The 12626-nt window shown below is 43.1% G+C and overlaps 1 protein-coding gene across 1 annotated transcript in view; it reads right to left on the reverse strand.

Annotated features, from left to right (window-relative positions):
• Positions 1-12626, reverse strand: part of FARP2 (FERM, ARH/RhoGEF and pleckstrin domain protein 2) — an 818436-nt gene that overhangs the window by 510716 nt on the left and 295094 nt on the right. Inside the window, exon 8 of the mRNA XM_033957823.1 lies at positions 2567-2714. Coding sequence (XP_033813714.1) covers positions 2567-2714 — 148 coding nt within the window. The remainder of the gene's footprint in view (positions 1-2566; positions 2715-12626) is intronic.

Consider the following 12626-nt stretch of genomic DNA (forward strand, 5'->3'; position numbering starts at 1 on the left):
CGTGGCAGCCATTTTGATGATGACTCTGAATGGGGCAGGAGCATAGGAAGATCGCTCCTGCCCCGCATCACCGCTAGACCACCAGGTAAGGTCTGGGGGATGTCCAGGGCAGCGTTTCTGCATTAAAAAACAAGGGGCAAAAAAAATCACAAATAACCGAATTCGCGAGTGGGGGAACTACGAATTGGGAGGGGGAGCTGTAGATAATAGAAAAAGGATCCTACAGTAAAGCTTCTCTGCTTACTTACAAAAATTAAGGGCCTGATATTCAGCCAGTGGTGATCAGTGTTTTGCTGACTGCTACCAGTATTATAGATAGAAATTCAATTGCAGGTCACAGCATTGAATTTCTGGATATGTAGAGCTGGCAAAACCATAGCCAGTTAAGTGTGATATTTGGCACTTAACCGGCTATATATAACTGTATAAAGATATGACTACATTTTATGTGGTTAAGTGCAGAAAATCACTTAACTGGCTATTTCCGCCTCCAGAATGCCCCCAAAATATCTGTTTCAACTTGGGTGCTAATCAGGCATTTTCAGCAGCACTATTCAGAATCATTTACGTTTCATATATCATAGCTAACTATAATTCTTGGCCTCCTAATAGTATATAAATCATTGATTTGGAAAGCAAAAGATTACCATAACATTTCCAAAAATCCCTAAATAAATTATGAGTGAGCTAGGTTTGACTACAATAGTATACCAATCTTGCCAAAGTGAAGCAGCAGCCTACTGGTAAGAGCAGTAGGCTGATAACCAGGCAGCAAATCTTGCTTCTCCTAATGACACTCTTGTGACCTCTGTAAAGTCCCTGAACCCTCCACTACCTCAGATATAAACCTAGATTGCAAAGGTATAAACCTAGATTGCTAGTCTTCTGGGGGGAAAAGCTATCTGCTGTACCAACTCGCTCACTTTGAAAAGGCCAATTTCTTAAATGTAAAATCAAAACCCAAAATGGGCTATTACAGTGCAGGATCCTGGGCTCAATTTGTTTTTACCACATATTCTGTTCTCTGGGTTGGCTGGAGTTGTAAAGTCCAAGTCACTGCAAAACAGTGACATCTAATGTCCCCGAAAGGTGCTCTGGAAGGTGGAGAAGCAGCCTAATGGTTAGTACATTGGCCTGAGAACCAGGGATACTGGGTTCAAGTCCCATTTCAGTTCCTTGAGACTGTGGGAGGTCACTTAACCCTCCACTGACCCAGGTACAAACTAGTACCTACATATAATACCTACATATAATATGAAAAGTTCTTTGAATGTAACCACCAAAAGGTGGTATATCCCATTCCCTAGTGCAATACACCCAACCAAGAACTAGTGCCTCAATGACTACTAGACTAAATTCAGAAGGGATTATAATAAATGAACAAAAATTCCCAGGTAGTTATAAAGTTGCAGGTCCAAACAAGACAAGGGGCTAGATTCACTAAGTCCACCGATTAAGTCCCGACCACTTAGAGACCCCTTTGCGACTCGGACCTGATTCACTAACCTGCCTTCCGATCCGCGCATGCAAATGAGGGGGAATGGCATGCAAATTTAGGCAGACAGCGATTCACTACAAAGAAAGAGGAACATAAGAACTGCCATCTCCGGATCAGACCATCAGTCCATCAAGTCCGGCGATCCGCACACGCGGAGGCCCAGTCAGGTGTACACCTGACGTAATTTTAGTCACCCATATCCCTCTATGCCTCTCGTAAGGAGATGTGCATCTAGTTTGCTTTTAAATCCTAGAACAGTGGATTCCGCAATAACCTCCTCTGGGAGAGCATTCCAGGTGTCCATCACTCGTTGCGTGAAGCAGAACTTCCTGATATTTGTCCTGGACTTGTCCCCCCTTAGCTTCAGTCCTTGTCCTCTTGTCCGTGTCACATTGGACATTGTAAATAATTTTTTTTCCTGCTCTATTTTGTCAATTCCTTTCAGTATTTTGAAAGTCTCGATCATATTCCTTCGCAGTCTCCTTTTCTCAAGGGAGAACAATCCCAGTCTCTTAAGTCGTTCCCAAAAGAAGTGACTGCTGAGGACCAGTCGCACATGTCCCTGCCGACTCTCCTGCTCAATTGCCACCCTGAAATCTCTGACAACTTCCAGCCCTGATCTCTGCCCCGATCTTCCAGCCCTGCTCTCTGCCCCGATTCTCCGCCCTTCCGTGCAGCGCAACCCTGTGGTTTTAGCTCACAGGTTAAAACCACTGGTTCGAAAGTAAAAAGTAAAAAAAAAACAACCACAGGCTCGTGAGTAAAAAGTAAAAAATTTTAAAAAACCCAAAACACGGATATCAAATGCATGCGCGGACCATCTACAGGCAAAGTAGATGGTCTGCGCATGCATCTAGATCGCTGGAGAACGATCCGTGTAGTCGGTGGGGGGCGTCCCTCCGATCGCCCCCATTTGAATACAGGCCCGTTGTGAATCAGTCGGCCTGCATTGGATTGGACACGGAGCAGAGTGAATCTGGAAGGTTAGTGAATCTAGGCCAAGGTGTGAATACTACAATTAGTTTACTCTGGTTTATGATAGGTCAAAGTCAGTATATAGCACCCTACCTGGAAAACTAGTATTCCCATATGTGACACAGACAGATTAATTTTAGTTCCTTCTCGGTCAGAGGCTTGATGGAATCGGATCCCATACATCTCCAGTTTGCGAGCGATTTCAAGAACCTGAAAGTCTGATTCAGCAGGAGTCTGACCTCTGCAAAACAAGAAATAAGTGTTACACATCTGTGTCACTGGACAAAAGTGACTGGGGAAGGTCTGCACTTGTTGATACCTTGTCCCTAAAACCCAGTTGATACACTAGGCAGTCATTCTGCTTAATCATCCCTTGCAGCAGCCTTGACTTTTACTTTTTAGGGATGGTGGTTAACCAAGATTGAAGAATAAAAAAATAAAATAAAACTTATGAAACATATTTATAACTAAACACATCTATTTATCAAAATCTTTTTGGAAAAGCAATTCAGAACAATTCATTGTACACTAAGCCAGAATTAAGGTGTTCTTTCTGTTTTGCACTTCTGTTCCAACTTTTTAATCGCAAAGGTGGCTTACAACAGAGCTAACATGCACAAAAATGCAATAAACATACTATATATACTCGAATATAAGTCGATCTGAACACAGGTCGAGACCCCCATTTTCCCTCCAAAAGAAGGAAAAAAAAAAATGGTTGACTCAAATATAAGATGGGGGCTTAATATTCAAGTGCCATGTCCTGCCAGGATCTGCACCCAGTGTCCCCCTCCCTCATGCCCTCCCCCGCCAGGTTCAGCACTCAGCCCCCCTCCCTGTCAAGTTCTGCACCCAGCCCACATCCCTCCCTGCCCTGCAAGACTCTGAACTCAGCCCCCTTTCCTGCCAGGCTCTGAACCAAGCCCCCCTTACTCCCTGCCAGGCTCTGAACCCAGCCCCCCTTACTCCCTGCCAGGCTCTGCACCCGATCCCTCCTCCCTGCTAGGCTCTGCACCCTGTCCCACATTCCTTCTCTTTACCCTCTTTACCCTCTAGTTGTCTAGTGGTAGGCTTGGACAGGAGGGATCCCTCCTGTCTCCCAACCTGGCTAATACTAACAATTTTTTACTCCCTCCCCCGCGTACCTTTTCCCTGGTGGTTCAGCAGTGTATGGGCAGGAGTGAGCTTTCTGCACTTCTGCTCCTTCTTCCAATCTCACTGCCAGCAGCCAGCGGTGCACCCGGGCCAGTATGCAGGAGCAACCTTTTTGAGATCCCGCCCAGTCCTGTGCCGCTCCCTGAATGGCTTCCACCAGTTCTCGCGGAACTCGCGAGTACTGGCAGCAGCCATGGCTGCCATTCAAGGAGCGGCACAGAGCCAGGCAGGAGCTCAAAAAGCTTGCTCCTGCGTACCGGCCTGGGTGCACCGCTGGGTGCTGCTGGATCAGAAGGAGGGGCAGGAGCACAGAAAGCGCGCTCCTGCCTACATACCGCTGGACCACCAGGGAAAAGGTATGTGGGGGAGGGGGTAAAAAATTGTAAGTACTGGCCAGGATAGGAAGGAACCCTCCTGTCCCAGCCTAATGGCAGGCCTGCAGCAAGTCACTGGGTGATAACCCGAATATAGGATGAGACCCCCATTTTAAGGCTATTTTTGGGGCCCAAAAATCGCATATAATATTGGAGTATATACGGTAATTATATTCATGCAATTCATTATATATAATAACAAGATAATCCTGACAGCTGGCGACTTTCTTTTATTGGTTTTCCCTTGAGCACAGCACAGAACAGCACAGCAACATTTCCATCTTTATGTTTATTTCACTTACACGTTTACTAACATTCATTCAGATGTAGGCAACAACATTCTTACGATTCCATTCTTCACGGGACCTACAGCGGGCTCTTGCTACTGTTGATGTGAAAGTGCATGTCTCTACAATCAGAAAGAGACTGTACAAATTTAATTCTCATGGGAGGTGTGTAAGGAGGAAACCTTTGGTCTCTAAGAGAAACATCAAGGCCAGACTGAAGTTTGCCAGAGAGAAAGTAGACAAACAGAAGGACGTCTGGAATAATATTCTATGGAGTTTAAAAATGAATTATTTAGACACAGAAAAGAGGACATGTTTGGCATAATAATAATAATAATAATAACTTTATTTTTTTCTATACCGCCATAATCTTGCGACTTCTAGGCAGTTTACAGTGAAAGAGAGCTGTACAATCAGCGAATTACAAGATGAGAACAGGTAGGAAGTCACTGAGTAATCAGTGTTTACAGGTTACAAATAGGTATAGTCTTAAGCATTTTACATCAAAGGGGCTGGATAGTCAGCGAATTATAGAATAGAGGTGGTGAGGAAGACACTGAATAGTCAAGAGAAGAACAGAATACATTTGTGAAGAGTGTAGTATCAATGTAAAGAGAAAGGTTTTAGGATGGGGGGGCATTGTCTGGCTGGGAAATAAATCTATTGAATAGAGCAGTCTTGATCTCTTTCCGAAATGAGCCATAGGTCTGCCTGGTTTTGTCGGTGAAGTTGCCTAGCCAGGTTTGCTGTCTGGCAGCTTGAAACTTAAAAGTTCTATCCAGAAAGGTTCTGTATTTGCAACCTATGATCTTCGGGTAGGCAAAGAGGTTGCAATTTCTGGTTGTCCTTGTGGGGGTGAAAAGTTCGAAGTGAGGTAATAGGTAAATTGGGGCCATTTCCCACACCAGTTTATAGTTTATATACCAAATACAGTATTCCAGGAAAAGAACCTCATGCCAACTGTGAAGCAACAAACAATATACTGTTGTTCTTTCTATGCTGGGCATTTGTTTTTCAATCAAAATGTCCTAATGATTTTTTGCCTACTGCGCATGCACTGGCGTCTTATGCTTAAAAGTGTCATTTTTCAGTGCAGGTTTGTGTGATAACAACTCAAACGACAAATGCTTTAAGTAAGTACTATACTTCTTAAATGTTTTGGTGGATATGACATATCCTTTATAACTTTATTTTCTATGTTCTTGTGCTTTTTTCTAGCCCGTAAATAAATTAAAACCCTGAGGAAGCCACATGTTTGCGGCGAAACGGGTTCCCGTCGGATACAGCTTATGGGAACTAAGCAATATATCTTGTACTACTAAATCACAAGATAAGTGCCTTTTGGCTTATTGATATGTCTTTGCTGTATTTTGCTTATTTGCACCAAAGCAGCAGTTTTGCTGTAATTTCTGTGCTTTGTTAATTTGCACAGTTAAATTATTGCTTATTTGCACAGTTAAAATTACTATTTGGCAGTTGCCGTTTTGCACTTGCAAATTTGCACAGTTCTTTGATAAAGAAAAAAAGTATAAGACAAATTTTGATAAAAATATATATTAATGATAGGATAAAAAATTTTTTGACTATTTTATCTAAATTATGATGAGTAGTGAAATATTAAGATATATATGACAAATTAAGTCACATAACCATCATGAAGGTTTTTTGATCGATGAAAGATAACCACGCCACAATTCCTTATGTGGGCTATAACATTATAATCCGCAGGAGTGGCAATTCTGAGATCTTTTCCTTCATGTTGACTTTAGTATGTAGGTCATCTATATAGATGTCGGTAGTAGATGCCAATCTTCGTTTCCGTTCCATTTGTTCCCAGAATTTTGACCCATAGAGACTCTAACTTATTCTTCGTGTTCTCTCTGGTAGACTCAATTCCCGCTTTAACATATAGAGCAATGCCCCCACCTTTTTGAGCCACTTTGTCTCTGCTGTATATCTTGTATCCCGGTAGCACAGTGTCCCAGACATTTTCCTCATTCTACCATGTTTCTGTGATGCCGATGATGTCAAGGTTATCTTTTTGTGCCATAGCTTTTAATTCATCCATCTTATTCTTTAGGCTCCTTGCGTTTGCATACATACACTTAAGTTTGCGGCCTGTTACTTTCTTGCATTTCCTTCCCTCTTGTGTCCCTTTCAATCTGTCAGGATTTCTGTCTTGCCTATAATCCAGTGAATCTTCCCCGCTGTCTTTCTGCACGGTATGCTCTGGGTATACCGGTTCCCGAACCATCGACTCTCGATCGACTGTTGACTTTCCTCTTCTTCTTAGTTTAAAAACTTCTCAATTTCTCTTTTGATTTTGCCTGCAAGTAGTCTCATTCCGTCTCCGCTGAGGTAGAGTGCATCCTTCCTGAATAGCTTGCGCTTCCCCCAGAACGTCGTCCAGTTGCGCACGAAGTAGAATCCTTCTTCCTCACACCAGCGCTGCATCCACACTTTGACTGCTTGCAGCTCCATCTGCCTCTTCTCGTCGGACCTAGGTACCGGCAGGATCTCTGAGAACGCTACCATCTGCATTCTGGTCTTCAGCTTCTTCCTAGCATCCGGAACTGGTTCTTCAATACTTCCCTGTTGTAGTTCCTGTTGCTCACGTTGTTCATCCCCACATGGCTCACCACCACCATATCTTCCTCTTCCACACTGTCGATGATCCTGACAATGTGGTTCACTATGTCTTCTACCTCGGCTCCTGTTATAATAATAATAATAATAACTTTATTCTTCTATACTGCCATAATCGAAAGACTTCTAGGCGGTTCACATTCGAAGAAGGCTGGACAATCAGCGAAATACAGGATGTAAGAAGAGAGGGTTACATAAGAATTAGGTAAAGGAACTGCAAAAAAACAGCAAAATTATATCGAGGTAGAGAGAGGGAGGCTTCTGTTTAGGAGATGAATTTGTCAAACAGAATGGTTTTGATTGATTTTTGGAATGCGCCTTATGTACGTAAGGAAGTTCTTCTTCACTCATAGAGTGGTAGAAAACTGGAACGCTCTTCCGGAATCTGTCATAGGGGAAAACACTCTACAGGGATTCAAGACAAAGTTAGACAAGTTCCTGCTGAACCAGAACGTACGCAGGTAGGACTAGTCTCAGTTAGGACACTGGTCTTTGACCAAGGGCTGTCGCGTGAGCGGACTGCTGAGCACGATGGACCACTGATCTGGCCCAACAGCAGCAATTCTTAAGTTCTTATGTTTTGTTGTTTACCTGCAATTACATCACTTTCTTTTCCTTAGATAAATTTTTTTTAAAAATTGACATCGATATGTGAACATTTCTTAAGAAAGGACTGAATAATTCAAGGGGTGTCCTAATTTTTTCACATGACTGTATATATCTTTTTGACTTGTATGTTTAGTACGGCGGCCACTTACAGCCTGTTTTACAAAGCCGCGTGGCAACAGCCCAAAAGCCCTTTAAATCTTTATGGGGCCATTACTGCGCAGCAGCCACTAGCACGGCTTTGTAAAGCAGGCCCTTAATGTCTATCTTGCTTGGTTAGATCTTACCTCAAAGCAGCAGTCCATTCATTGATTATTATTATTATTTATTTCTTTGTTACTAGGAGCAATGTTTCCTATTTATATTTTTCTGTTTCTGTTTCTCTACTTTTATCGTGTGTTCCGTTTTTATTTTAATATGTACATCATTATGATCTTTATGTACATCATTATGATCTTAAATGACATGTATCGACCTTTAAGAGTCAGTCTTTTATGTTCAAATCTGTTTTTATTGTGAGTGAAGACAGAAACAGAACCAACAGAATCCAGAATAAACAAGTAGGCAACAAGGCACAACTGTGCAAAGAAAACGAACCCAGCCATACCCACCCAAGCCCACCCCAGCAAGGCAAACCAACCTCTGCCCTCCCCACCCCCACTCAGTAGATCAGTATTGAAGGCGACCAGAAGGTCTCCAACAGAAGGTCTGGACTCTTGTGGCACCTGGATCATCTAAAAGGGTTGTCTCAAAAAAAAAAAACAAACCCCTCCCCCTTAAAAAAAAAAAAAAGGTGATTGCAATTATTGGTCCCAAGCTAGAGCTCAGTATCCCACAGACTTCCTAAGAAATTGTATTCAAAATGAGGCTGCGCCCTCATGGGGATAAAGAATTTAAATAAGCTCCCTAATTGATCAGAAATTGACCACGTCTGCGCAGGTGGCCCATCGCCTTGCGGGCCTCCCACAAGGCCAGATTATGCACCAAAGATCTCCAAACCCAAAAGGACAGTGGTTCGGACACAGTCCAAGATTGTAGAATACATTTATGAGCAAGGAGACACACCTTACAACACCACCCTTTAGGTAAACCTCAGAAAGCTCCCAGGAATTCCAGGACCAATTGCTCCACTGGACCTGAGAGGGTGCAAAGGAAAAGGTGTTGGATATAATTTGTTATAGATGCCCAAAAGGAACGTGTAGTTCAACAATCCCAAAAAGAACGAACAAAAGTATTAGGTTCCCGGCCACACTTCAAACAGAGAGGGGAGGGAACATCCTCAATTTTATGTAACTGCACTTGGGTAAAATAAGCCCTATAGAGCACTCAAATATAACACTCCTGAAATACCGCTCCCATGATCAACCGAGGGATCCCGCTCACGGCACCCAAAATGATCTTTATGAAGATCTTTATGAAGCTCCTGTCCCCACCTTGCTTGTAGCCTCTGAAAGTCTTTAGGGCGTTCAAACTGACATAGGGCCTTATGCAACGCCAATACCGATGTGTGAGAGCCTGCCACCCCTGCAAAGAAAACCTGAAGACTCTTCCCTAGAGATTGCGCAATCTTCTCCGGAGGGAGAGAAAGAATGTAATGCTTAGCCTGACAATAGGCAAAAGTATCCCCCCAACAACGGCCTAACTGATTACCAAACTCATGGAGAGGTTTCAGACGGCTCTCCGGAGTCAGCAAATGTTCCTCTGTGTGGATCCCGCGTCGAGCCTAGTCTAAGAAAGTGGGGTTATCTCGCCCCGGGAGAAAAGCCAAATTCCCTCTTAAAGAGATCTGATTAGTCACCCTGGGGTCCCCGCCTAACTTACAAATGAAATTCCCCCACACCATCCTCAAAGATTTTGAAAGAACACTCGACCGGAACATAGGTGGGATTTCCTTAGTAGGTAAATGTAAAAGACTACAGAAAGAATGAGGGGCATAAAATGCTGATTCAAAATATAATGGAGTATATTGATCCTCTCCCTGCAGCCAGTCCTTCAGATGGCTCAGCAAGCAGGCGTCATTGTAAAGTCCAAAATTGGAGAGTCCAAAGTCCCCCTGATCCAGCCTCCTTCCAAGTAATGGTAGCGGATTTTTGGCTTACACCAATTCCAACAAAATCTAGATATTAACTGAGCCAAACGATTAAGGTATTTTTTTTAGCAAGCGAATGGGGAGCATTTGCATAACATATAACCAACGGGAAAAATCACCATCCAGACCAAAGCTATGCGTCCCAGCAAGGACAAAGGAAGATCCCTCCATGTCTCTAGTTGAAGTTTGGTAGGTGCAAGAAGTTTAGAAACATTGATCGAGTAAAGCTGAGTAGTAGAAGCCAGTAAGTACACACCCAGATACTTAAAGGAACCCGGAGCCCAGCATAATGGAAAGGAAGCCCCCCACTGGGTCTTGAAGTCAAGGGAAGATGGTAAGACCTCAGATTTTAAAAGGTTCAGCCAGAAACCAGCAAAATCCCCATATTCCCCAATGGATTCCAACAAAGCCAACAAGGAGCGGCGAGGATCTGTAAGATGAGCAAAAAGATCATCTGCAAAGGTGGCAAGTTTAAAACTATGGACCCCTATCTGAACTCCTGTGATGTCTGGGTTAGAATAAACATCTCTAATAAGTGGATCAAGAGGTAAGACACAAAACAGTGGGGACAAGGGGCACCCCCTGCCTTGTTCCCCTATGAATCTCAAAGAGTGGGGACCTACAATTATTGACCCACATAGTCGCCTAAGGGGTAGCACAGAGCACTTTAATAGCTGAAACAAAGCGACCCTTAAAGCCATATTTAGACAAAGTGGCGAACAAACAATCCCATCAAACTCGATCGAACGCCTTCTCAGAGTCGAAGCTGATAAGTAAAGAAGGGGACACCACTCTAGTACTATATTCCAAGGAGGTCAAGATTTTCCTTAAGTTCTTTGCCACAGACCAACCCTTAACAAATCCCACCTGTGATTCATGAAGAATATATGGGAGGAGCCGAGCCAGCTGGTTAAACTTTTAGCAAAAATTTTGGCTAACATCAAAATTAAGTAGAGAAATAGGGCGATAGGATTCCGGGATCTCTCCCTGGTTTTGGAAGGACTATAATCTGAGCCCCGTTAAGATGCTCCGGCATAGCTTCAGCATTAATCATCACATTAAACATATTAGAGATCGGTTGTGCAATTTCCAATTTCATAAGTTTGTAGAACTCAGCTCTACACTTGGAGCCTTCAAGGCAGAACTCTGAGCAATAGCCAGCTCCACCTCCCCTACAGCTACCGGCGCATTCAGCTTTTCAAGCTGCTCCACCGAAAGACTAGGAAAATCTAACCCATCCGAGTAGAGCTCCCCAAGAAGCCCCAAACCATTCGGGGGAGCATATAGCTTTTCATAAAAGTGATCGCCCCATCACTCAAGGCCCCCACTTACCTATCATTCAGAAAACTACTAAAAACGTACCTTTTCAGCAAACACGACCCTTAATAACCCATTCACCTCACATGACACTTACCCCACCGCTGCCCCCTTCCTCCTTCACCAGTCCCTCCCTCCCCCACTCTCTACCTCCCCTACCTAGCTCGGTCAAACCTGCAATTTCTGTAATATTGATGTAAACCTGCCCTCTTTGCAGACAGTTAAGAATCGCTGTAACTTCACGGCTGACTGCGGCAAATCACTGTAATTTATCGTAATTCAGCCTGCAATTTTCTGTCAAAAATTCTTCTAATTATGCTGTAAATCTGCTTCTAATTTTGTAAACCTACTTCTAATTTTGTTGTAAATCTGCTATTCAATGCTGTAAATCTGCTTCTAATTTTGTAAACCTACCTCTAATTTTGTTGTAAATCTGCTATTCAAAGCAGATCATTTGCTAATTGATGTAAACCGCCTAGAACTCACTGGGTATGGCGGTATATAAGAATAAAGAATAATAATAATAATAATAATAATAGTCACTCGCCCCATCCCATTAGTCCTAAGTTGTAAGATATTTTTACGACCTCTTTCTGCAATATCAAATCAGCCAAAAGTCTCCCACTCTTGTGTCCATGAACATAAAGCCTAAATTTATAATACATGAGTGATTTAGTCATTCTTTGATAGAGGAGCTCATTAAGCACGGCCTGCACTAACAGCAAATGTTGGTCAAAGAGGGCCTAAGGCCATAAGTCCGACGAGCCAGGTAAGTTGCTGAGTTAATCAAAATAACTCCTGGTCTCTAACTTTCCTCACCCAACTAACATAGCTAATAATGGCCCCTCTAAGAACCGCCTTCGCAGTTTTCCAATATAAAACTGGATTCTCCTCATGTTGTCGATTGTGATATTGAGTCTTTCCACTCCTGCAAGATATAAAGATGAAATTTAGGATCATCCTTGAGCCACAAGGGATAGGCCCAATACTTAGGGGACCCGGATCCCTCCCCCTCCCTCTAGTCCATCCAGACCCAGGCGTAGTCGGAGATCGCATAAGGCCCAATTTCCGCACGCTGTATCATGGAAAAAAGAGAGCAAGAGATCAGCAAATAGTCAATACGTGACTGGACGGAATGTGCGCGAGAGATGTGTATAATCCTTTTTCCCCGGGGTGTAAAAGCCGCTAGATATCAATGAGATCTAAAAGGTGGGGAAGACCCTTAGCCAGGGGCAGACAGCCTGTAGTCTGTGGATGAGATTTATCCATAGTAACATAGTAACATAGTAGATGACGGCAGATAAAGACCCGAATGGTCCATCCAGTCTGCCCAACCTGATTCAATTTAAATTTTTTTTTTTTTTTTTTTTTTTTCTTCTTAGCTATTTCTGGGCGAGAATCCAAAGCTTTACCCGGTACTGTGCCAGGCCAGATTAAAATCACCACCCAATATCATTGGTAAATGACCGTAAGTCAAAAGTATAGTCTTCAATCTGGCATAAAATAATTTATCATAGTTATTGGGAGCATATAAACAACCCACAAGTACTATAGTACCTGCTATTACAGCCTTACTAAAGACATAGTGCCCTCCTGGGTCAATTGCCAGAGAAACAATCTGAGCAGCCATCGATTTACAAAAAAGAATAGCCACCCTACATCGCTTCCCCGTCGCCACA

The sequence above is a fragment of the Geotrypetes seraphini genome, chromosome 9 (genome assembly GCF_902459505.1).
Source record: "Geotrypetes seraphini chromosome 9, aGeoSer1.1, whole genome shotgun sequence".
NCBI classification, from domain to species: Eukaryota; Metazoa; Chordata; class Amphibia; order Gymnophiona; family Dermophiidae; genus Geotrypetes; species Geotrypetes seraphini.